Source organism: Aptenodytes patagonicus, chromosome 4, assembly GCF_965638725.1.
Source record: "Aptenodytes patagonicus chromosome 4, bAptPat1.pri.cur, whole genome shotgun sequence".
NCBI classification, from domain to species: Eukaryota; Metazoa; Chordata; class Aves; order Sphenisciformes; family Spheniscidae; genus Aptenodytes; species Aptenodytes patagonicus.
In genome coordinates this window covers 50,784,904-50,810,640 of record NC_134952.1, presented here as the reverse complement: position 1 = coordinate 50,810,640, position 25,737 = coordinate 50,784,904, and the positions used below count along the sequence as shown (strand labels likewise).

Here is a 25,737-nt window from a genome sequence, read left to right as displayed (position 1 = left end):
GTAAACACATTTTCAGAAGCAAAACTGCACTTTCAGAAAAAAATAATATATCCCAGACAATTTTTCCCCATTCCAAATTAAATATATATATGTATATCACACAAAATAAGTGAATTTCAATTATCTCCAGTTCCATTTACATATTGAAAATTTCTTATCATATTTGTAAAGAAATATATACAATTTTACTTAAAACAGGACAGCAAAATCTGAGGAAGATTTCCATTTGAGACCATTTATTAATAAGCAAGCTACACTGATGCAACAACTGAATTTCACGTCCACAAAACCAAATGCATTCCTAAAGCCTCACTAGTAGGGAAACTTGACAAACGAGTAAAGTAGAAAGGATCACAGGACCTCCAAGAGGTCTCCCCTCTCAGTGGAAATTATATTATTCCCAATGGGATTAGGACAGGATGGAGCTGTCTCATCTGCCTTTGGCTTTGTGCTACATGCCCTCTAGACCAGGGAACTAGTCAGAACATCATGAGCCTCCAGTCTTTTCTGCATCATCTCAGAGACCTCCAACTTTTAACTTGTTGCAACCGGACACGTGGCCAGCATTCAATACAAGTATTTTTTCCATTTCAGCTTAACAGGAAAGAAACCACTCCTGCTTCTCCAAGTCAAGCAAGGAAAGACAGGGGTTCTTAGCAGCAGCTGTTTGCAAGTTTGGAGACTATGACAGCAGCCATTCATGAGGTGAAAGAAACAAGGAAAGGAAGGGCATAAGGCAAGATTACCTTAGTTTCCAGATTTGTTTATAAAGCTACTGCTTACAACTACACCGTGGTTCTTGTCTCCCCTCTTGTGCGAACAGAATAGAAACTGCGTACTGAAAGTAAGCTGGGAGAATTTTATTTCATTATTATTTTTAAGACATGAGGGGCAAAGGACTGGAGAAAGAAAAAAAGTTTCCTTATAATACATTAAAAGACAATATGCAAGGTTTTTCCCCATTTAATATTTTTCCTATTGAAAACTGAGCTCTTGTTTATACTGAAAAAATTCTGATTACTTTAAAGCTGGAATATAAGATAAGATAAAGGGAAAGAAAAATGAAAAAGGGAGAACTTACGGTTTATTCTGCTGGATAATAGTAGTAAATTTGCTAATTTGTCTATTTAGGCACACCTAAAACAGGCCACATAAAGCCTTTGTGTTTGATACAGTTTTTGGTATGTCTGTGATAGATACACATAATCAAGGGCAGAGTCTTACGAAGCAGCACGGCCGCTACTTATTGGCAAGAAGCTAGAAGGAAATCTTAAAACTCTCCCTGAAAGCACAGCATCTATATCTGTGTATGTATTCTGAGGATTGTTATTAAGTAGTATTAGATAACGAGATGCTATGACTCCCCAATTCTGAATGGAAGAAGAAAGGAAGCAATTACCTACTAGCTTTAATATTGCATGCTACGGAATGAAAATTATATATTGCATTTTAAAAATAGACCATGAAGTTCACAAGCACTGTCAAAGGAATTCGGAAGTTCAGAGAGGTTTTTAGCATATTTATAAGTAGCAACTGACATTCTTTTAGAAATACAAAGATGGTTGCATATATTAGGTTTTTAATAGGGCAACAGCTTTGTGATCCGTGTCATTACACGCTTTGGAATGCCACATCCAATATCTGGCACTCTGATTCTTCAAAGACAACATACATTTGTATGTCCTCTTTACTGGAATGCATACTGATTTTTTGTTCTTTGAGAGAAAATTAAAAAAAGCTTAATGATAATGCTGAGCTAATTTAAAGATTGGAATGAAATAATTGGATGATACTCTCCTAAGGTACATACAATACAGAGGGGGCCACATTTAGGAAAAAAAGACCATTTATTCAGTTGCTTTCATTTTGTTGGCTACTTTGCAGTGGTAATTATTTCTCCCCTTAATTCCAGTATTTGTTTTAGAAAATTAAATTGGAAACATCTATAAAGGAATACAGTCTCTTCGAAGTCCTAATGTTTGCATTTCATTCCCTTTCTCTGCCACCTCCTTCCTCTTTCCCCCCAAATTTGTCTCCTAGTAAGCTAAAAAAAAAAAAAAAGCAATACTTTAGGATTTCAACAGTTTAGTCTCAAGACTAAATATACAGAACTTGACACAGAATATTCATTCCCCATATGTCCACATACCATCAAAATATGAACTATTTCTCAAAACTCTGTAAAGAAGTTAAAACTCCTAGTAAAGAGAGATCAAAGCTTCAAATTTGTGCTACATTACAGGAATACAGAAAAAATGGACCAAGAACAAAGTGTGTGTCTTATGTAGCCTCACAGCAAGGAATTTCTTGCATGAAAATGCACAAATAGGTGTCCTGACTTGATGGTTCTGAAGGCTAAGCAAAAAGGTAGAACAACTCTAAGATACAGGCAATCTGAAATTAAAGTTAGAGAAAGAGTATAAAATAGTTTAAATGACATTTAAAATTACTACTTAGTATACTTCTTTATTTTTCAATAATTCTGTTTTACGTTTCACCCCACTGAGGTTTGATTTGTGTCAAGGCAAGTCCCTCTGCAAAAAGGGTTCTATTTACTTTCTTCCAAATACATGAATATACAAATACTGCACATTACGCATACACTTGTTAAACTACATTAAAAAAATTTACACATTTTGGTGTTTATATCATGAAGATTACAGTTACCTCTTCATAGAGAGGACAGTTCAATTTAAAGGTTTTTTCCTCACTAACATTGTTCATGCTTAAGTAGTGCAAATCTGAACTACAAATCTTAAAAACGCCAAGAAAATATGAGGACTTAGGGCCAATTATTAAATAACGTGTGTCAATTTTTATATCAACATACATATGCAAAAGACAGACAATGCTAAGAGCAAACAAACACAGACATCTCTTGAAAGATTAGTTTTATTAGGCTTGCAGTACCTATTATGACTGGGTAACTATGTCTGAATAACCTCAGGAGACATAAATTGTCTACTGAAGCCCAAAGAATATGCTGAAAATTTTCAGCAATTATGAATTCAGATGGTCTATGTGTCCACTGCAAGGAGCTGCTAATGCTACCTGGTACTATAAATTAGGTCTCCCAAGTCAGAAAGGCACTCCAAATTAGTGGAGAGGGGCGCAAGTTATGGTTTTTAATATTCCTGCACTTCAGTGACCAGTGAGAATTTTTACTGCAGGTTTCCCTCTGTATCAGAAGGAGAGAAAGAGAGATGTCGGGGGGGGGGGGGGGGGGGGGGCGTGGGCGAAGGTTTCTGCACCCACCTCTTCTCACTGCCATGTTTTCAGGAATTAATTAATTTCCTGAGGATGTCTTAGATGTCTTCAAGCATTTACTTTCTCCACACACACAGAATCACTTCTGATCCAAGCTCTTCCTAAATCGAGCTCTTCCTAAATTCGATCAAGATTCCTAAATCCAAGTAAGGCTGGACCTGCTAAACACGGTCATAAACAGACAAATATCCAGTATTTCTGGACATTAAAACATTCACTTGTGTGCTCAAATTAAAATGGTCCAGCACTTCAGAACAGGAAACTATTTCCTCTTGACCCTCTCAAAAGTTTGGATGCCTTCTCAGAAATCTCAAGACTGGCGCAGGGCTTAGTACTGTGCCTGCAAGACAGCTGCATCTGGATACAACCCTTCATGGGAATGCACAGGACAAACCAAGGAAGACAGGTTGAACAGATGTAATAAACTGAGCTGGTGCCAGGTCCAGAAAGTGATCCATGTTAATCAGATGCTCCAAAGACATTTCACTCAGTAAGGCAGCGCAATATGCAGGCCATTTGGAAAGCTAACTTCAGTTATGCCAACAGATCTCATGGAAACCCACGATCACTCACACAGCTTGGTACCAGGCAGTTCAAGCTGCCTCCCCTTCTTCTTCTGGGAGGGAATGGCTACAACTCACTGAAGTTTTCCCCCATGATGACCAGCTCTTTATGCAACAAGAAAACAGAAGCAGAGAAGAAACTAAAAGAAATGTACAGCAAACTATTTTGACAATTAAATGGAGTAATTCCAACAAAATTATAACAAACTTTCTCTAACCTGTGAGGGGGGAGGGGTGTCTTCAAAAGCATCAACAAACAAACCCTAAAATGAATCTGCTTTTGCAATTTTAATCCACATAATATTACATATGAATTAGGCACCAACCAAAATAGCTGCTGTTATTATTCTAATCCATTTTCTTTCTGAAGAGAAGTAGTACTGCTATGGACATATGTCCTTAATAAATCTGGAAATTAATTTCAGCCCTCACATTAATTGCAATTAGTGTCAAATTTTTATAGTGGAAAGTGACCTCAACACGTAACGATATTTCAAACGATGAGAAAACTAACAATTTCTGTCAGAAGCAATTTTATACCATTAGATAAATCTCAGTCAGAAATAGCACAGACACCATAGATCCTGCCATAGGCTAAAGGGATGATGCAGCCTCGCTTTCTTTAATTTGTACGATTATTTTTTTGCCATGTGCAGTGTCTGTTAGATAATCTTACTTATTTCTTGCATCAGTGTGAATGGAAACTGCCAATAAGTGGCAAGCTTACATGTCTAATACATGAAAGGCACGGAAGATTATTTAAAACAAAGAAGATTGTTTTAAACAAACACATTCCGCCCAAAAACAAAAGGTGCCCAAGCATCTATTCTGGATGTTATTCAAGAGAAGAGAATTGGTACCAACTATGAGAGTTTCTTATCTGCCTGGAGGGTAAGCGAGGGTAAGAAGTGGAAATTGACATGTAATATTTTAATACTTAATTTATTATACTTAAACCTAAATGCATGTATTTTAAAAAATAATTAACAGAAGCTGTAGCATCTGTATTTTTATATTTCTTCAACCCGATGGCTCATCTGGTTCAATCAGGAAATATTAGACTAGCCAGCTACAGATAATTCCTCGTTTCATTAAAGGAGGTTGTGTGGGCAGGAAGGGCTTCCCAGAACTGCACGCAACATAAGCGGAGAGACAAAGGACAGGAACACTGTGGGTGTAAAAAGGCAGGAAAGAAAAGAGAGATGCTTTAGAAAAGCTATGTGGACAGAACAGGCACTAGACAGTAGAGGACTTGTTTGATAGCTTGGTATCTAGACAGGATTTGGAGAAGGGGAGGCAAAAGAAGGGAAGACTGCGAGGCCATGAAGAAATTAATGGTAAGAATTCAGCCTGAAATTTCACTGACAACGAACCACAGGAGAAATGCAGGACGGAATGTAGTAGTGCTGCAAATATGTTAAAATTGCAAACATTCTTGCCAGCTGCTGCTGTTATCATGAGAAGTAATCTTGTGTGAGGGTTTATTAATAGCAACATGCTTTGCAAGAGACTGCCATTTGTACTTACAGAACACTGTATCATGCAGATTGACTTAGAGCAACAAAATCTCAACTGTTTAAGTATAGTAGTGTCTACCTAAACACAGGGTAAGTAGGAAAAAAAAAAAGGCACTAAAAACATACCAAAAATACCTTTGTAGCACCTCCTCTGCTGTTCTTTTCAATTTTCAGAGAATAAAATTCTGTTGGGAGAGTATCCTTAGAAAGAGAGCACTATAATGTCACCTACAGACTCCTGGCCTATGAGCCAAGGAACGATTTTCTTTTTCTGGCAGCTAACAACACGTTATGTTTCTATTCCCATTTTGTCTTCTGTCTTTCATCTCTACAAGCAGTAAGCTCTCTGTGCAGGGACAATTTTGCATACAGCATTAAGGACAATATTATTATAATATGAATAGTAATACCTGTAAATAAAAGTATGCTTTTTAAACCCATGTCTGTATATATAAATGGGGGCATCTAAATCATGAGGAAAGACCCCACACGATACCATGTAAGAGCAGTATGCTGCAACTGGTTACCTTCATTATAACACTAGCTACATTATAAGCTGAAATATATGCTGACTACAGAAACTGAGTCAAATGCAATTTTAGAAATTCCACAGGAAGGTACGCATATTAAAGTAGCTGATCTCAAATTTGCATGTATTTACATATTACAGATTCCTAAAGGAAGTCTTTTACCTGAGTCTTCTACATACAAGTTGTCTTTTTCTCAATTTATAAATAAAATTCTATCTACTACCTTGCATATGCAAAGCAATGCAGCACATACAAGCTTAATAAACTATCTGAAATAATGAATCATCTGAAAACAGGAGAGAAAGCAGCATGTTTTACTAATTACAACACAAAACATTTGCTGTCTTTTCCACATTATTATACTATTCCCTGTAAAACAAAAACAATTCCCTAGCTCACAAAGAAGTTTAATATATTAGCATTTACCAAGTGTCATGAGTTCCTTTGATACTAAGTACAAAATAAGTTGGGTTAAGGAACTTTTGCTAAACTCAGATAAGGGAAGAACATACATATAAGAATATATTTAGACTTTTAATACCATTTATGCATTTTAACTCATGCTTCTCTCCTCTCTTTATCAATCAGTTTAGTGTCAGCAGATCTTTGGTGGTCTTGCAAAACAAATGAAAAACACCGCACACACAAATCTTACAATGTTTTGCCTACTACTTCAAAATGTTATGGTAGTAGCAAAGTTATTAAAAACGGATTTACTGTATCACCTTCTTGCACAAGATCAACATTTTCATATGACATACATAACCAGCACTGCTCTTTCACAAAAATGTATATTTGCAGCATATTAAAAATGTAGTACAGTTTGCAATTATCATCTGAATTTTTAAGAAAAATCATTACCCTACTTCATGGAGTGTATATTTTACTATTTGAGAGGCGAGTAACTAGAAAAGTTTTTCTGAAATGTGATTAAACTGCACATGACTACACTAATGATCTGCAACCATCTTGATCCTCTTACCAAGAAACCTTGCAATCAAACCAGTTACTCAAAAAATATTTTAAGGAACACAACAAATCAAAGGTACAGACTTCTTTGACTAAAAATAAAGAAGGGGAAAAGTCATGTCAACTCCAGTGTTGTTTTCTTGCCTTTTCAAACAACTGAGTAACATTATAGAATGCCTGAATAGAATTTAGAAAGATACTGCTGTTGTCCCTATGCAAAACTATATTTTCAAAGAATTTTATCATGAAATGAAGATAAATAACTGTACCAGGAGCTGGAAAGAGGGCAAAGGGAGAGAGAGGAAAAAGAGGCCCACTTTTAACAGAGGAAGAATATCAATGAGAAGCTGTTGGGAGAAAGCAGAATTAGCAGTCCAAAACTGGGAGAAGGGCAAGTGAGATAGAGCAGACCAGAGCCTCAGACCAAGTTTGGAAGAAAAACACAAGCCGAGCAGTGAAACTAGGAACGAGATGGGATCTTCGCTCTGAGGAGCAGAACTATTTAAACTGGCAAAACCATCATTCCCTGACAGTAACAGTTCATCACATAAGGAACGACAATCAATCGGTTGTGAAAAGTGGTAGAGATCCAAGAGCAAGATGCTAATGCTACAACCCTGCTTATGACCTGTCTGGGTGTCATTCTAGTTCAGTTCGACTTCCACTCAAAATCTGGGGAACGCCAGAACAAAGACTGGCAGTTAAAATTAATTTGCCCTCTCTGTGTTTCTGTATTAAGAGATAGTCATGACATGGCAGAGCATTTTTTCCTCACAAAGAATCCTTTCTCCATACCTGAAAAAGACCCGTTCAGGAAATTAAAATGGCTTCATTTGTTGTACTAGGACAAAAAGTGTTTACTTAGTGATACAAGGGACTGCAAAAAGAGAAGAAGGAGATTCACAGTTAAGGCAATTAGGTTTCAAAGCAATAAATGAAGTATTTAATTACACATTTCATGAGTTCCCCTCCGGCATGATCAACCAGCAAAGAGGCAGCTGGGTCAGTTTATGGCATCACTGCTGTCTCCCATTCCCCCTTTTCTTCTGCTGGATGCTACAACCTCCACAGCTTGAGACGATAAAACAGACAGACTTTAAGCAGGTAAAGAGCTTTCACAAAGTCAGTCCATGTTTGAATAGCTCAACGTGAGTAACAATAAAGGTTTCTAAAGATGTCTAAACAGTTGGGCACAAAGGAGTAAAATTGCCCAGGCAACCTTCCTTCTGACACCTCCTGAAGGGAAGCGACTGACTGCAGAATCGTCTTAACACGCTTTTAGCATCTGCACCCGCGCATCAGTCTGTAATGGACAGCACTGCTCGTTGCACGAGAAACGGAAGTTTTAAATGCATCAAAACCACAAAGAAAAACATTTTAGCTAGCATTAAATATAAATGAGTTTCCGATTGCTGCTTTTATCTTGGCCAGAAATAGGTAGAACAATTTAAATATAAAAGTGTTCCTCAAAGAGTCAGTATGGTGACAGAGGATCACTGAATATTCTGAAAAGGCAGTCTCTGGGAGTGCTATGACATGTGTTGCGGTGGAGGTTTGAAGGGGGCGGGGGGGGAAAAACCCTACCAAAAAAAGGCCCCCCAAAAACCCCAAGCAAGTTGTCAAAGATTGTCCAAGTATTTTGACCCAGTACAGCAGGTTGGACTAGATATGCACAGTTTAGCTAGCAATTTTCTTTTTTCCAGGGGACACAGGGAACAGCTGTTTGAAGAGCAAACTAAGTGCTCCCTCCTACAAATGGCTATCTTAAGCCCAGAGCTTCTGTAACACCCCACAGAAGGGGAGGGGTAGATAGAAGCATACTTCTGCCTGTATCTAGTTCTACAGAGCCATAAACACTGGCTACATCTGATTGTATCCATAGTTTTGAGGTTAAAAAAAAAAAAGATGGATTTTGGTATGGCTTGGCAAACCTCTTGTAAGTATAACCTGGGAGATCCTGGGGCTCTTCAGCTGAGTCAGGTTGAACTACCCCACCTTGAGTTGACGAGATAATTGAGGATCTGTCCACTTCTTTTTCCACTTCTGTGATTCCTGTTTTATTCCCTCTCAAGTACAGTACAGAGTCAACTGGTTTGCAAGCAAAATGAAAGAGATAATTGCAGAAAGAAGGAAAAAAATAAGGGTGAAGAAGATAATTTTTAGACTGCCTCTGTTCCACATTGAGAAAATAAGTAACATACTGCTTTTCTTCAAGGTTGTCACCTCACGTAGGAAGAACTTTTGTTCCCCTTGTGAGAAGAGATGAAAGGCATGGGAAAAGCAGATTCAGAGTGGAGATACTGCATATACTTAAAAAAAGAAAGGAGTAGTTCATTATTCCAGATTATTTATCTTCTAACAGGAGTTACCCTCTAGGCAGAGTGTTACACAAGACTTAGTCTTGCTCATTTCTGTAACTTTTCAGTATTACTTTCTTTCCGCTCAAAACCATCTGCCTTTTCAGTTAAATTCCTTCTGCTGGACCTCTGAAGTACTTCTGTTTCATTCCAAAAGTCTTCCAAAACTGAAACTCCAAAAATAGTAAAAGCAAGAAAACAAACACTGTAAATTACAAGTTTAACAATGAAAAGTAAAACCTCTATAAGGCTGGCTTTACTGTGAATATTTGGGTATCCAGAGCAATGGACACGCTCCTTTATGAGAAACAAGCATAGGGGACAAGAACAAACTTCCTTTCATGCAGATACCAACTGATCAGTCCATGATCTGTACTTGCATTCAGGTCACAAATTCTAACACAAACAAGGGAATTTGAAGTAAAGGCTAAACCAGCTTTGAAAGTTATTTTTGACAGCCACTTGAGGAGGCTTCTTACCACCAGTGGCCATAATGCAAGTTACCTGCCACAAAGCCCAGAACCAAAAGGTGTCTTGTAGAAGACGCATGTGGGAGTGCCCACGTGCTATTTGTCCAGTGACAGACTCTTAAGACTCCCTTAAGTTTTAAATTTAAAAGTTATACAGATACACATACGTATGTGCGCGCACACACACATGCACATTTTCACACATTTCTTTCTTTATGCTCTTCTGACAGTGTCTTCGTAACAAATGGTAAGAAATTCCAAGGGAAAAAGAGATAATTTTTATCATTTTGTGTTTAAGGGGAAAATAGTTTAGTTCTTTTTCATATTACTCAGGACCTGATCCAAAGTCAGCTGAAATACAGGGAAATATAAGATGGGAGGATATACCATATCAGAGAAAGCTAAATAGTTTTTTGTCCATTAAGTAACTTCTTACTATTACCCATGAAATAATGTGCTGTACTCAAGCAAGAAATATGATTTGTTGCAGAAAAATTCAGGACTACATTTCCCTGAAAAACTGAACAGACGGACTACTTGGTTAAACTGATGGTGCAAGCATTTACATAGATTTGACTGACAATGAAAAGGGTGTTTTGGTTGTTTTAACACAGAAATAAAGGGATAAAGAAACAAGCCCAAATAGGTGAAGTTGTTCATGCATAAGACACATTAGTATTTTAAATAAATTGTTAGCATACCAGTCAACCAGAGGAAGGAAAAGGAACTGGAGTCTCGTTCCAAGTGCTCTACTGTAGTAACAAACGGACCGATACCACATGTAATGCATAAGACCAGTGGATGCTCTTAGATATAAAAACCACAGGCTGGTATATAAATCAATGCTTAAATGTTTTATCCTATGTTCACCTAACACACAAGTGCATCCTACAGAGGGAAGCATTTCAGTGATGAACTAAGTCGATGAACTGCCAAAATCTGGTCGGATACATTTTAAGGGTGAAACATACGCACATTTAGCAAAACTATTCTCACAAAACAGTACGGTATAACAGAACGTTTGGTGTTTCTGAGAGTACGGGCACTGAAAATGGATACATTTATTACCTTGACTTTTCTAGCTTGGAATACCACAGGGTGCACACTGAAACCCCTACTTTATATCAATTCAGTGCTACTTTAAGCCACTCGAAATGAAGGAAGGCTGCAAGTGAGCGAGTTACTGTCACCAATTCTCCAGCTTGTTAGCACTTCTTAAAAACATATATTCAACATTTTGTTGAATATTGTTATACAGCACCCTCCAAGAGCAACAAGTACTGGAATTTTCAGGAAAAACCATAGAAAACTAAAGAGGGAAGAAATCTATTTTTTAAAGTACAGCTTTTGATAAATAATTAAGAATTGTAACAGTTCAGAAGGAAAAACACTTCTACTGTTAGTGGTTTAAGAGCAGTCTAGGGGAAAAATCACATAGTTAATTAAGAGACCAATTCTTTGTGAACTGAAAGTATTTACCATGGCAAACAAAAATACAGCACTTAATTTTGGAACATACGTGACATGCGTGACTATCTCGTAAGTATGTTCAATGATCAGCTGCAGTTACATCGCACTGAAGAGCTAAATGATATTTGATACCTGAAGTGTGTACTAGTTGAAAGGTATTCATTGCTTCTTCACATTATGCTGCAAAATCTGCTTCAGTGTCTACAAAAGATATGTTAACGGCTAAAGAGGACCATGGCTATGTCTACATTTGACGATACTGCATCAATGCTTTTAGTGACAGCTTTGAAGGAATACGTATGTTTATTGTGCAAGTACAGTACTTTCAGAGCTATGCACTAAAGTTATTCTCAAGTGCTACACAAAGAATGCTAAGCAATACTATTTTTAACTGGATTCAGATTAGTAGTATTGCAGACAAGTGTTTTAACTACATGAGCAAACTGACAAAATGCATAAGGGCAAACTGTTAAGTCTTGTGACCATTTATAGTGCACTTCTTGATAGAAGCCCAACATAACTAATGCAGAGGATGCAGAAGCTATGAATTGTCAGCTCTCATAACGGAAGTATTTTTACTCCCAAGGATCATAGTACGCATTTTAAAGATGTTTTGCTTGGTTTAATGTACAATTAAGGAGGGGAAGAAATGAGTTCAAACAAGGAGAAGGTCGCTAATCTTTAAGTCAGGTCAGTGTTTGAATGGCCCAATCATACACTTGCCAGAATAAAGTTGGTATTGACTTATTACCAACTCAATAACCTAGAAGCAAACTGTAGCTCATGTTCTAAAGCACATCAAGTTTCGGTCTGAACATTAAATGCTAAATAATTCAAAACATTACTTATTAAATGAAAAGCAGAATTAAAAAAAAAAAAAATCTAAGAGTTGCATATTGATGAAGACTTTGTATCAGAACTCATATTTTACATGAAAATACTTTTTTGGTTCTTGCTATGTTTAATAAAATGATAAATATACATAACAAAAGTATTGATTCTCTCATCTGTTGATATCCAAAATCAGGGGGGTTTTGTTGGTTTTTTTTTTTAATATGCAGAAATGCAAATTCAGATCTTATCTGCAACCTACACATGTTAGCATGGAAGGAACCCAATATGGTAATCGTTATGAGTTACGTGCAGGCTTTGAGTGTTGGAAGGCATACGACTAAAGGCGGAGCTCTGATCTTTTCCACTATCAGCAGCCATCATACTGAGATTTATTAGTTTCAGAACACAAGATAAACTTAAATAGATTGATGATAGCTTAGCTGGTAAAACATACATTTACAGCACTTCTTAATTTCCTCCTTAGTCCTAATGCTAAAAGAAAAGTAGATGCTGAACAGCTTCTTAAACCCTCCTAGACCTAAAACCTCTGAGTCATTAAACTGACTGCTTTAACGCGATGTAGGACAGGACAACCAAGATAGATTGTGGTCGGTTTGGAACAAAGCAAAGTCTTCAGAGAACTGCTTTAGAAATTATTTTTTTCGTATTTGTGATAAGTTAATGTATGACCACACTTCTCATTACAGAAAATACACACATAAACCATCAGCATTAAAGTTCCAACAGTATAACCTATTAATATAGCCACAAAAAGACTTGTGAAATATATCTACTAAACTTACCTTCTATGTGGTATACTATGCTTTATCCAAGACAAAGGAACTAAAACTATACAAACATGTTCCAAATGCTTATTTTCAAGCAAACAGTTCTCAAATCATAAAAAATTTGAACGCACATCTATTAAAATATAAAGGGTTACTTTATCACTTTCAACCTTATGAAATGTTCCTATTCAATGTTCAAACACATACGTATAATATCTAATTTCAGAAAAAAATTCTTTTCTGAAATGCACATAATCCAATATTAAACAGTCATTTGTGTATATATATATGTTGTAATTTTTGCATTGCTGCAGGTTGATATTATGTTGCTAGCTTTCAACACATGCCATATACCTTTTGCATATAAGAAACATTCTCAGACATTCAAAGCAAGATAGTAAAAGGAAATCAACGTTTCAAGGGTGATCTTGTCAAATTTAAATTTTGTCTGTGATTTAACTGAGTTTACGAAAAAGGAGTATGTTGACATTCAAGGAAAGCCAGCACATTTACAAGAGCTGAGCTGGATTTTAAAACTTGCAGCAATAAATGGAAATAGTATTTATTCAGTAGCAATAGAAAACTCAAAGTAGTGTGGGGAAAATTCATTATGAAGTGCAAATTTATTTATAATTTTACTGAAAAAAAGTTCCAAAGAGTAATAAAGAAGAAAAATTCATTTTACTTTAAAGAATATGAGCTCCGCAGTATGCAAACTGAGTAACGAAATCATGACGTAAGTTGATTTGAAAATACTCACTTTTTAGTGAAAATTGTATATTACAGAGAGAACAAAATTTAAAAGACACTTTTTTTCTTACTTATATAATGTGCTTTAAGAGCCACTTTATTCATATAGTTCCTGAAGCTGTAGCATAAGACCCGTGATAGTTTGTCAGGCTAGGATTGTCTATATATAAACTATATCGCAACCTCCACATAGTAACATGCTATTTTTATTTTCTGTAACAGCAAAAATGTTATCTGCATTACTGAGTTACAGAAGTATTAAAACTGTATTTTAAGAATTCTTACTAAAAACATTTAAGTATTAATTAGTTTAACATCTCTAAATTCTCTACTTTAGTATCCAATGTCGTATGTGCCAGTACAATTCAGAACTGCATTCAATGGATTTTACTTCAAACTATCTACATCACCTAGAAGAGTGAATAAAAGCAAAACACACATTTATGCATGCACCTATTTTGTACAGCATTTGTTTTCATCTACGTGGTTTACAACTATAAAAGAATCTCTGGCATGTCCCTTTAAATGAGTAATAGCTAAGACAACATGTATGGATTTTAATTAAATTAAAGCACAAGAATTATTGAAATAAATGACCCGAGGGCTCCTCTATGGCACCCTGAGAGAATAGAAAATACAGATATAAGTATTTCCTCATGGAATGAATGCACCATGACAAAGCACTGAGCTACAAGCCAAGTGATCAAAATTCAGATTTTAAAGACTTTTACACTCACCCGCCTACGGCAGAAGGGCAGGCCCTGTGCAATGATGCTGATGCTAAATATCTTCATCACGGTTTGGTGTGGTAGAGGTTCTTTGGCACTTTTAAGATCAACAGGAACCAAGCCATGGTTGATAGCAGTTTTCCCAGGTTTGGACATTTTATCGTTCTTACTTTGTCAAGTCTACTAATAATGCAAGAACATTGCTAAAAACCTTGCTTCTAAAGTTGCATGATTTTTTTTTTTTTTTTTTTTTTTAAGTTTCAGACTGGTGATTCAGCCTGCTGCCTTTGTCTCTCAACCTTCTCCTGCCAAGTGTCCTGACCTGTCTGCTGCTCAGTGAAGTGCAAGCTATCCTAGTATAGACAGGAATTAAACTACCAAGGGGCAGGCAGACTGCTCCTGCCAGTCAAACAGCTGGTGGACCTCCCCTGCAGTGTCAGAAGAGCCCTTCTCCAAAAAGGGATCCACAGACTGAAAAAGAAGAAGAAAATCATGACTGCCAGGAGTTTTAATAGCCACAGCTGCTTATACCTGTGCTTTAAAGGAATATATATATTTTTTTAATTATTATTTATTTTTTTACAAGTTGGCATTGTGCTTTCAGAAGGAGAATCCAAGGAGACTGCAACCTTCAGACAGTAACAGTGTTACAGCAGGATCAACTCCTCCACTCTCTGGGCGGACTTCTTCTGGACTTTGAATAAGATTTGACAGCTAGTGACTAAAAAACTAACCTGGACTTCGCTGTTTCTCAACCACCGTCTCCACAAACATAATATATTGCTAAGTCCAAAAGTTAAAAAAGGAAACAAAAATTTAAAAAAAATTGGAAAAAAATGGGAGTCCCCTAAAATGAAGATAGTGGCTCAAAACTTGCTCTTTTTATTAAAGTAGAGGCTATCATTGTATTTTCACCTACATTGTGATTAGCTCCTTCTTCCTGGCCCTCCTTACTTATGTATAGGTACCCCAGCCTGCACCTCCTCCCCTTTCCCTGCTGCTGTGGGGGGAGCAGCATCCGGGGGGCATTGGCTCTAGGGATGCAATGATACTGGAATAGTCTTCCCTTTCCCTTACCCAAACAGGTTTGGGTACCAGTTTGCTCAGGCCTATCCATCACACTGATGGAAAAGAGAAGGGCTCTTCCTCTGAGAACAGTGTCCCCTGAAGGCTGTGGGGAGAGGTCTGCCTGCCCTTAGCAACAAACCTGACTGAGGGCCATTTTTCAGGAGAAAAATTCTTACTCCACCATACGAAGCTAGAACAGCAACGTCTATTACTCAGATTATCTGCAAGTAGTTTGCTTCCATTTTAAATAATTTCTTGATCAAATTAGCTGTCCTACAATGCCTCTAGGTTCCCACAATCCCTTTCCAATCCCTTTCCAATCCCTATACTTGGACATGTTTCTTAAAAATATATTCAAATTTTGAAAACCTTTTTGAGCAAAACTAGTAGAGAGAGAGAAATGCCTGTGAAAATGTCTTATGAAATTGCTGGTATGAGACACAGAAAGCCAAAGCCCTTGTATGAACTGAGTCAGTACAGTCCAAAACACAGTGAATAAATGACCATTAAGAAATCTTACAAGTCCCTCTATGCACAACCCAGCAAAGATAATTAACTGTATAATTATGTGAGGGCAAAAGATGGGAGTGTAGTCATGCTTTAATGCTTGAAGCACAACACTGTAACTTGACAAAAGACAGCATTAAAATATGCCTGTATTAGCATCTCCACTTAGTCCTTTGTTTCCCCTTCAAAAGCGAAGCTGGAAGCCTGTCTCACTCACATATAGAGGGCCTCCCCTGACCAAACATTTGCTTGTTGAATGCTTTTTACAAAAAAAACCCAAACAAACAAAAAAAACCCCAACCCTCTATAAAAATCCCTAAATGTTTCATTGAGTATATATACATTACAGTAAGCATTCACTTATAACAAAATATCTCCTTCTCAGACAAACAAAAATCCTTATTTCCTTACAGATGTTGCATACAGAAAAGCTGTGATAGAATGCTGGGTAGCACAGTATTTTCATGCATTGATTTTTTTTTTTCTTTTCTACCATTCCATTCAAATGCCATTCTAAAGCACATTTAGACATACATTTTCTTCTAAAAGACTCTTTACATTTCCTTCTTTATACTTCATCCTATAAACTCCAAAAAACAGTTTACCATTAGCCTGTACTCAACAGCAATATCATTAGATCACAGTTTATAGCTTCATTCTGAATTACTTCATATTTTATACAACAAATATTAGGCTTTCACTTGGCTGGAAGACTTTGAAAAGGTGTCTTGGGATCTCAGTTTCACTCAAATAAGGAAACTTCACTGAAGTACTCCAAAGAGGGAGAAAGAGTAGCCCTTTGTTTCTACTTTGAATAACTGAAGTAAAGAACAGAGCCAAAAACCCAAAAGAGATCAACTCTCATATCCCTATTGATGTATCATTCAAAAAGAAGCAACAGGTCAAAGTTTTCCATTTTTGATGTACCGGTCACTGTCTCAATCGTTCCAACAAAGTGGGAAGTTTACCAAAATGTATTTATATTAATATAATTTGAGATTTGAATAGTATGTATGTAACACAACAAGATCAGATACAGTATTTCGTACAAAGCAAACCTCAGATTCTAGTTTAATAAATACTCAGCATTTCATTTAATTACATACAGAAATGTCTCTGTGTGTGTGTGTGTGTGTACACACTAAGAGAAACTCCCGAAATAAACTCAGTTTTAAAGGATTATTTCATTGCGCAATTGCTGAAAGGAGAATTTGACAGTGTGGCAGATCACTATTTTAGTACCAGCCATTATTAGTTGATATCAGAGCCTAGTATCACACTACTTTACAGGCTTACTCCCCCCCCTTTTTTTTTAAAAATATTAGCTCATAACCAAAGTGCAAAACAGGAACATAACTTGGCCCATTTACAGATTTACATACAATTGGGGAGCAGACAAGACTGAAGTATGGCATTCTCCAAGCACCGCTCACAGCGCAAGTCTCCAGTCACAGGTTATTCTCACACCTCTGAAAAGACAAAACTCTGATTGTCAGCCCTTCTTCTTTTGTCGTTTGAGATAAAAGTCCCAACAGTACATTAGTCTTTCTCCAGGAACTTCCAAACTATTCTAGAGTAATTCCACAGGGACACACTTCTAGCCGACAAAAAGTATCATGTTCACATTCAGTGTAGTCCCCTTTCTAAGTGGATAAAGCCAAAGCAAAGTAAGGCTTTTTTTTTTTGTCCCACATGAAATTACAATGCTAGATTTCACACTTTACCATAGCAATAAGGAAAAGCTTCAGTTTTTATCTCTGCCTATTTTTTCCCCCTTTTTTATCATCGTCTCCCAGCAAAAACATTTGCACTACCAGATGAGATCTTGTTGGCCCAATTTTATTTCCGTGTATCACTTCTCTTTAGTCTTAGATTTGCTACACATTACTGAATGTAGGTATTATTGTCTTACAGTAATGTTTAAAGGCCCCAAGCTATGCTGGACAGCTATAAACTTTTAATAAATGAAAGTCCTTAGCCTGAAAATACAACACAGTCTAATTTAAGCAGTGAAAGGGTGTAACAGAAAGACAAAAATGGAGAGGGTTGGCTATCTTAGAAGCGTCAGGAATATATTGCATGTAGTAGATTTTTTTTTTATTTATTACATATAAAATTCTAGTTTAAGCTGTAAATGTAAAGTTTAAAGAGCCACTCTTGCTTTTATCTTTGAAAGTGCATATTTTTTATATTATACAGGGTGAGAACATGTATAAACTTGACAAATGTGAAACTATGAAAATTTGAGCTTTAATGCTTTGTAATACATATCTCTAACATCCTGTTTCTACATAAAGCGGGGCTGACTTCCAATGACGCTCTTTTTAAGTGCCTGCCTGTCATTTTAATCAGAAGGTCATGTTTGAAATCATATCACTTTATTTAGATGCATAAAAGTGCCTGAAAACTTGAGTTTGAAAATCCTAGTTTGAGATTGCCATGGACTATTAACTGTAAACTTAAGAATCCAGAAGACTCCTCTTTCTTTTTTGGCTGGTCCAGTGAAGAGACGTCTTTGTAAAATGAAAGCATGTAGTAACCAGCAATAATTTTTATACCTTCCAGTCAGAGTAATTCAAAATGATTCTGTAGCAGAGCTTTTCAGGAGCTGTTTACCAGAAAGCAAATGTTATGAAATTAACTAGCTCATTCAGTATACTTAACTCAGGAAGGCCATGGTTTTAAGACATGGATCTAAGATTTTATCCCAACAACAAAAATCAGCTTACTCCACCTTTACAGAATCTTCTCCTGGAGCTGACAATTGTTTTGCATATTAACATTACTGAAAAAAATTAACAAACTCATGACATTTTCTTACGGTGCTGGAACAGTACAAGACCTCGAGAGACCTAAATGAAGTATTTGCAAGTATAGAAAGATTAAAATGAAGAAAGCAGAACCCCAAACAGTTTTTCCAGTTTTTAACATCGGTGAACAGCTGCCCTCAAATGGATAAAGCAGAGCACTGCAACATTTTAAAAGTCGCCTTCTCAATATAATAATAGTAGCATAATAATACTTTGAATATTATTTGAATATATACCTCCTAAATAACATTTTTAGTAAGCTCTGCATAGCTGTAGCATACAGAATGCACTATAATTTACATTATACACAAGCCTTATTGCTCCCTTGATATTCATGCTGGTCCCTGGCCATGCGTAGAAAGAGCGAGCACCATTTTGTTAACAAAGCAAGGCAGTCTATACTACACTAGTAACTACTCTTTAATAGCAACTGTGGTGCCAAGTTTATTTATGTGAGGGATTTCTAATACCAGTATCCAAGTAGTTCCCAAATGATACACTGCACATTAGTCTGCTTTGTACAAGCAAACAAATAAGCTGTATAGAAAAAAGGCACTGCTGTACAAAACTAACTGCAACTGTATTAGTGGTGCTGCACAGAAAAAAACTATTGCTTTAAAGAGTCTCTATTGTATCCAAGTTTACCCAATATAAAAATCTGCATGTAGAAGAAAACATAATGACCCAGACCCCTGAAGAGGGTACGGAGGGAATCAATGGAGAAGATCATTTTGATCTCACAAGATCAGAGTTTCCTAAAAAATGTACACTTGAATAGTATGCAAAAGGGGCAAAACTACTAGCAAAACATGTGAACTGATGGCTTTCTCTGTACTTCATGGAAAAAAACCAAGTGTAGACATGTTGTACCACGAGCAACAGAATGAACAAAGCCTGGCTCCAGGTAAGATTCTCACGCCAGTTCAAATTGTGCTTGAATTACACTACGGCTTCTCCAAGGCCTTATGGTCCCAAAACATCAGGGGACTTACACGGAAGAGTCATTCTGAACAGTCCAGCCATAGCAAAGCTTTATTTCAGGCTTAGGCCTTACTATGAGTTTTGAATAATAAATGGCTTCTATGGTGTAGAGTAAGGAACAAGCGTCAACTGAACCCACTTACATGGTCAGAGCAAAACCCAATTCCACAAGGATTCAATGATGTCTAACCAGGTGATGGTCACCCTGTAGACTTCTTCCTCAGCAGATGCATTAATAAGTCTCTCCTTTTCCTATCTACCCTCTAGTTACCTTGAAAACTTGTGTAATCTTAATTTCTCTCTTTGTCAAATTGGGTGAAAATTAGTCCAGACATGCATAAACTCTGGAAAGGAAGACAGACAATGACAGGCAGATGTCTCAACTGCACAAGCTTTGTTTTCTTTGGCAACAAAGCTTAGTGAGATAGTGAAGAATCATCCAGATTTTCTTAACTTGGACTCACTCCGATGATACTTCCTGGTTATAATTCTGGCTCTGGAATCATATTGAGGCATGGCCATTAATAACTACTGTGATGAAAGAGGCTGGTATATAATACAAAAAAGCTGCTTTAAAATTTTTTGCCATGAAAGGACAAGAGGAGATACGCCTTTCGCAGCTGCTGGTGGAAGATGGTACAACTTGTATGACACTCCTATACTGAAAAAAATTATAAAGGTTCAAACGAATATAGGTAAGGATGATGGTAAAGCTGCTGTCCGGCAAAATACTTCATACTCCACAAGATAGCATTCCCCAGAAATCCACTAGTAGAGGCCAAGGAAGGTATGAAATATCAAGTATATCAGCAAAGGGGAAATCATCAGATAAACATACCTACTAGACATTTTTCATGCCTACGTGCATGCTCATATCTGTTTAAGCATCCTAGTATCTAAGTGTGAGTACATGGAGAAATGAAATCATACTCAAATTTGACCTACTGCATTTTAATACTCGTATATGGCATTTAAGTACACTAGCCTTGCCTGCTGGGGAACCGAAGCAGTAGGTGAGACTAACCAATAGCAAGGGTTCACTAGTTTCAGTTTCTAATTGCGACCACCAATGCAAGTGAGTTTGAATGACTGACATTAAAAAATAACAGATCTCCATTGGATCCGTTTGATCCCACAGCTGATCTCTGGAGTGGAAATGAGACAAACAGGGCAACTGGAGATTCTAGTAGCAAAAGGAAAAGAGCAGCACCTCCCCTCTTGCTCTGGCCATTTTATTCCAAACTCTTCCTTAAACTGTCTGTGGAACTTGTCAGGCTTGTGAACTCTGAAATGACTCCAGTAAGTAGGATATCTGAAAATCCTCAATTTTTGTTGTTGCTGAGTTATTTTTCCACTAGATTAGCAAATGTAAACAGCTCACAAAGCAGCCAGATGCAGGATGAGACAAACACAAGACAAACAGCAGAAGTGTTTGGAAGTGGAGAGTAGTCAAGACCTCCATCTTTGGGCAACAATGAGCTATTAGATCACCTCTCTTTGTCCATGGATCCCTTAGCATGCAATACTGGTCCGGAAAAGACGTCAGTGCTAAAAGCTTCCTAGGCATCTCAACAAATACAGAATTTCATCTCAAAAGAAAGGGAAGGGAACATGCAGGTACATGCAGCTATAGGCGTGAGATCTGCTCTCAGTCACGACGGTACTAGTGCAAAAGAGCATTTGACAAATTACAAGGGACCATTTGCACAAGCTGACTTTTTGTAAAGTCACATTAATTGTTTATGAAAGAAACATATAGACTGTCTAGGAAACTGCACATTGGCAAGACTATATAATATCAATATTAATGATGCTATCATATCATTAAAACATATACTTAACCATGCGCATTTAAAAAAATAATTCCTACCACATTTAGGCATCCCTGTAAGTGTACATAATCATTTGTAACCAGAGGCCTATATTTTTTGGCTTTATTCCACAAGCCTCCTAACTTTATTTACTGTACTATGGAGTCTTGTTGTCATTGTCACTTTTTTTTTAACTATCTTTAAAGCATGTGTCTTCATTAAACATTTCAGAAAATATTCCAGGTATGTAACTGAAATCCAGCTGCATCATCTTGCATTTTACAAATATCCCAGAAATGTCTGCCCAGTCCTCATTGGCTATAGTATGACTTGTTGGATAAGCAAGTTTAACTCTTTGGTCTAGTCAAGAGTTGCACCAGCTGTTAAAAAGAATTGCTACAGCTGCTCTGCAGGAATTTATTTGCTGACCACTTACTTATGCTGTTGTTGCACCTTTAAATAAAGCTGAGACAAGAATTAGCAACTACAACAACAGGTAGGCAAGTCATGCAATATTTAACACTGGATTAAAATGCAAGTCAAATTCCCAGCTGAGGATAAGCTGGGGGAAGGGAAAGCAGGTGTTTTTATTAGTAAGGAGGCTGCTTTCATGAAAAAGGAAGATAGGAAACCAAAAAATTAGTTTTCCATACAAGTAATTCAGCTTTTCTTATCACTGTATCACCTTTCCATGTAAAATGCAAGACTTAAAATGAGAAATTCTCTACTTATATACATACATGCACAAAATATACGCAATATAGTACCAAATATTTAAAACATGATTATCAGTTTCTGAATAGTGTCCAAAAAAGACTGCCAAAAATTAGTTTTGGAGTTAGAATTTTTTTCCTTTCTACATATTAAGTGGGAAAAGGAACAATCCCCAAAGCATCCGAAAGGTGTTAAAAATATTTGTCACCTAATAAACCTAAAAAAATTTTTTTCTTCTGTAGTGAAAAATTCTGTCCAGATACCGTTTATTCAGCATGAAAAAAAATTCCTCTTTTATAAAGCCTGACAACACAGTAACACTCTTCATATTAGCTATATTATCTACTGTCAACATGAAAGGTTGAACAATGCAAAGTATTACATTTTGTATGTTTGAAACAATATAGATATCAAAGTCTATTCTGATACAAGATCGTGTTTTTCTTACTAGAACTGTAAAATACACATAAATCTAACAAATGCAACAACTGATTGTTACACTGGCATTCATTTGATAGCACCAAATTAAGCTATATAATCCTTTTCAGCTGGTTAACAGCATACTGCAAAGGGGTGTGAGGCTATTTATAAAGCTCAAGATATGTGAAGTAAAGAATGCCTAGACTACAGAAAAAAGCAGGTAGTCTGTGGAAGGGCTGGCACTCTTGGTTGGTATGGTTGCCACCACCTCTTATTTGCCTCCTTTCCTTTTTTTAAAACCCCCCCCCCTTTTTTTTTTTCTTTTTAGAGGAAGGGGAAGAAGCCTTGCCTGTATTTTTATTTAACAAACACCGGCTTTCTCCGAGTTCTTCAAATATCACTTATTATTTAAAATGTTTCTAAGTATTTCATAGAAATTGACTTTTTGTATATGGACAACAAAATCCAGCTTCGAGTTTACTGGCTGTCTGATGCTCTGACTTCAAACCCTGCCAGCAAAGAAATGCGGTGCAGCGGTACCAAATTCTCACTGGCACAGTGTAGGAAGAGTTTCAACAGTCTGTTCTTCAAAACAGATACACGTGCATACATGTAAACACAGCCTTTAGCATACTTGCTGTAGGACTTGTAATACTAGTGGTTTATACTAAAGCCAAAAATTGTGCAGGTGGGTGAATGCCTCAGGGTATCAATTGAAAGTGTCCTTGCCTTGGATGAAGTCCAGCTTAAAGAGAAGGAACAACATTATTACATTTGGCAAGAACGAGGGATCCATAATGAACGATTTTAAGTCTAATTTCTTCCATTTAGCTGTGTCACTTCCAGTTTCTAAATTTCATTTTTTACGTATTCATTTTAATTAAGTGAATTATTTTCTGTGTGTTTTAGAAAATCTGACCAAGGCATCAGAACTGAAGGAATTATGACATTGGTAAAAAGAATGTTAATTATTTGTTATGTTTTAATTTTTTTTAGTACTCAATGTATTTGGGTCAATAATGATCACGGTAGCTGCCATCCTTAAGGGACACTCCATAATTTAAGTGAGAAGAACAAACGGTCTCCTGCCCACTTCCAAACATAGATAACCAGTGGTTGGATGACATAAGAATAAGAATGTGATTTGCACTTACAGGAAACATTGCTCATACGTTACTTAAAAGTAGCAATGACTTCTGATGATGAATAAGGTGGAATTTATCCCTGCTGGCAATCTGTGGTGGCGGTAGGTACATTTTCCACTTCAGCAGAGGCACCAGGGATTGAACGAATGTATTAAAATTTAATAAGCATTAACAGAGTAATATTTCATGACACAGCTGAAAAGCATAGCCACTGTCTCCCAAGATTGAACTACACTGAATATTACTAAAATTCACAATTTGTTCCTTTCATATTATGCAATATCTGGTCAGGTAGTAAAGTCAGTAGAAAACATCATCTTTTAGTAAGAACAAACATAAAAAGAATTAAGATTCTATAAAGAAATAGTTGGTGTGAACCACCTTGACTTGGGATAGAAATCTCTGCACTTCCTTAGTAATTGTGTCCTTCTCAGATCCTCTCCCTCTTCCCAATTCTTGTTGTTACAAACTAAAGAAACAAAAATTTAAAATTAGCAAGAAGAGGAGAAAAGACAAATAAGAGAGAAGAACAGAAGAGAAGCCCGGCAGCAATGTTTTCTACTTGTATTTCAGTGATTATTATAGAGATACCCATCTATGCACAAAAAGTCATGACTTTGACCTTTAAAATCTCAATACCAATTAAGTATATATAACATTACATCATAAGTTGTACTGTACAGAGTCAATGCACAGAAAGTTTTATAGAGTTTTTTTAACATAAAGCACATTTTATAGTAATTCGGTGAAGTCCTGAACTTGTTTGGCCAGGACAGAATGGGCAGAACTCTAGCAAAATTTGCATGAAGTTGAAGTTTAGACAGTGTTTTCATTAACCACACTGTGGATGCTTGCGACAAAGAGAACAGTTTATAGAAACACTGGTTCTAGGTTTTATAGGGATTTTTCTAACAGAAATGTCACCAATAAAGAAAACTGTAAAACGTTCACACAGAACCTAAACAAAATGTAACGGCAGATTAATAAATCTACACAAAATGCACATTATATCATTACTACACAAGCATAGCTTCATGCACAGATCAGGCACTGTATACTACCAAAGGGAAACAGTTCATGTGTCAAAAATCATCCTTTGTCAATAGACATTAGGTGCTGGCTGTTCAAACATTCTGCTCAGACAGCTTGGAAATTTCGGTTTTAGGCATTCTGCCTGTTCAGAAATGATTAAACTAGCATAGAAATTGACATTGTCTAGTTTTCCTCCTTATACTCAAGAATTTGTAAAGATATGTAAATTACTTTATTGTGCACAGTTTGCTAGATAGCAACATGTTCTGCCGATAATGAAAAGTCTCCTACAGAAATAAAGGACATACTGCTATTTTGCAGATTACAGTGAGTGAGAAATGCATCAGGAAAAAAATGTTAGTCCCGCAGCAGCTGTTAAACGTAATTCTGGTCCTCAGATCACCTTCTGTTCCTCTGGCCCTCTAAGCTAATTTCAGATCTCATAATTTTATAAGTATAAAACATCAGTAAATACAAGAAATGTACTGATCGTAACTTACATTTTTAAACATACACTGCAAATTCATAGCCAAAAGAATATTTAACTCCATCCGTTTGGGAAGGGGGGGTGTCAACAAAACCGAAAACTAACTCACCAGCAAAAGTTTTACTTTCTTCACACTTCGATTCACCATTTGCATCAAGTTTCATAACCAGTAATATCAACTTCAGTTAAGCCCCAAAAGGTGAAGCAGCTTAAAATTGACGCTCAGAGCAACAGCATCCACTGACAAAATGCTCAGTAAATACAGCTGTATCACTATAGACTGGAGATATTTGCGCTAACGATCACATCAGGCAACAGCACCTGCCACATAGTCAAGAACAACATAAGGAACAAATGGCATATTTAAGTGGGGCAGAGCTCCCAAATGTATTTGTTAGACAAGCCATGTATCCCAACAGAGTAAGCATACTGAAAGTATTCTCAAGCACATTTTCATGATTTCTACTTCATAATGTTGTTGCCATACAATTGGCAAGTTGAAATGGTATTACTGCAATT

The 25,737-nt window shown here is 36.6% G+C and overlaps 1 protein-coding gene across 5 annotated transcripts in view; it reads right to left on the bottom strand.

The window, feature by feature from the left end:
• Window positions 1-25,737, bottom strand: part of FBXW7 (F-box and WD repeat domain containing 7) — a 192,995-nt gene that overhangs the window by 69,544 nt on the left and 97,714 nt on the right. Inside the window, exon 1 of one of the 5 annotated variants that reach the window (XM_076336693.1) lies at window positions 14,253-14,737. The exons of 3 other annotated variants lie outside the window; for them this stretch is intronic. In XM_076336693.1, coding sequence (XP_076192808.1) covers window positions 14,253-14,399 — 147 coding nt within the window. In that variant the 5' untranslated portion in view covers window positions 14,400-14,737. Of the gene's footprint in view, window positions 1-14,252; window positions 14,738-17,240; window positions 17,288-25,737 lie in introns of those variants that run through there. One more of the 5 variants, XM_076336697.1, reaches the window with a different exon arrangement.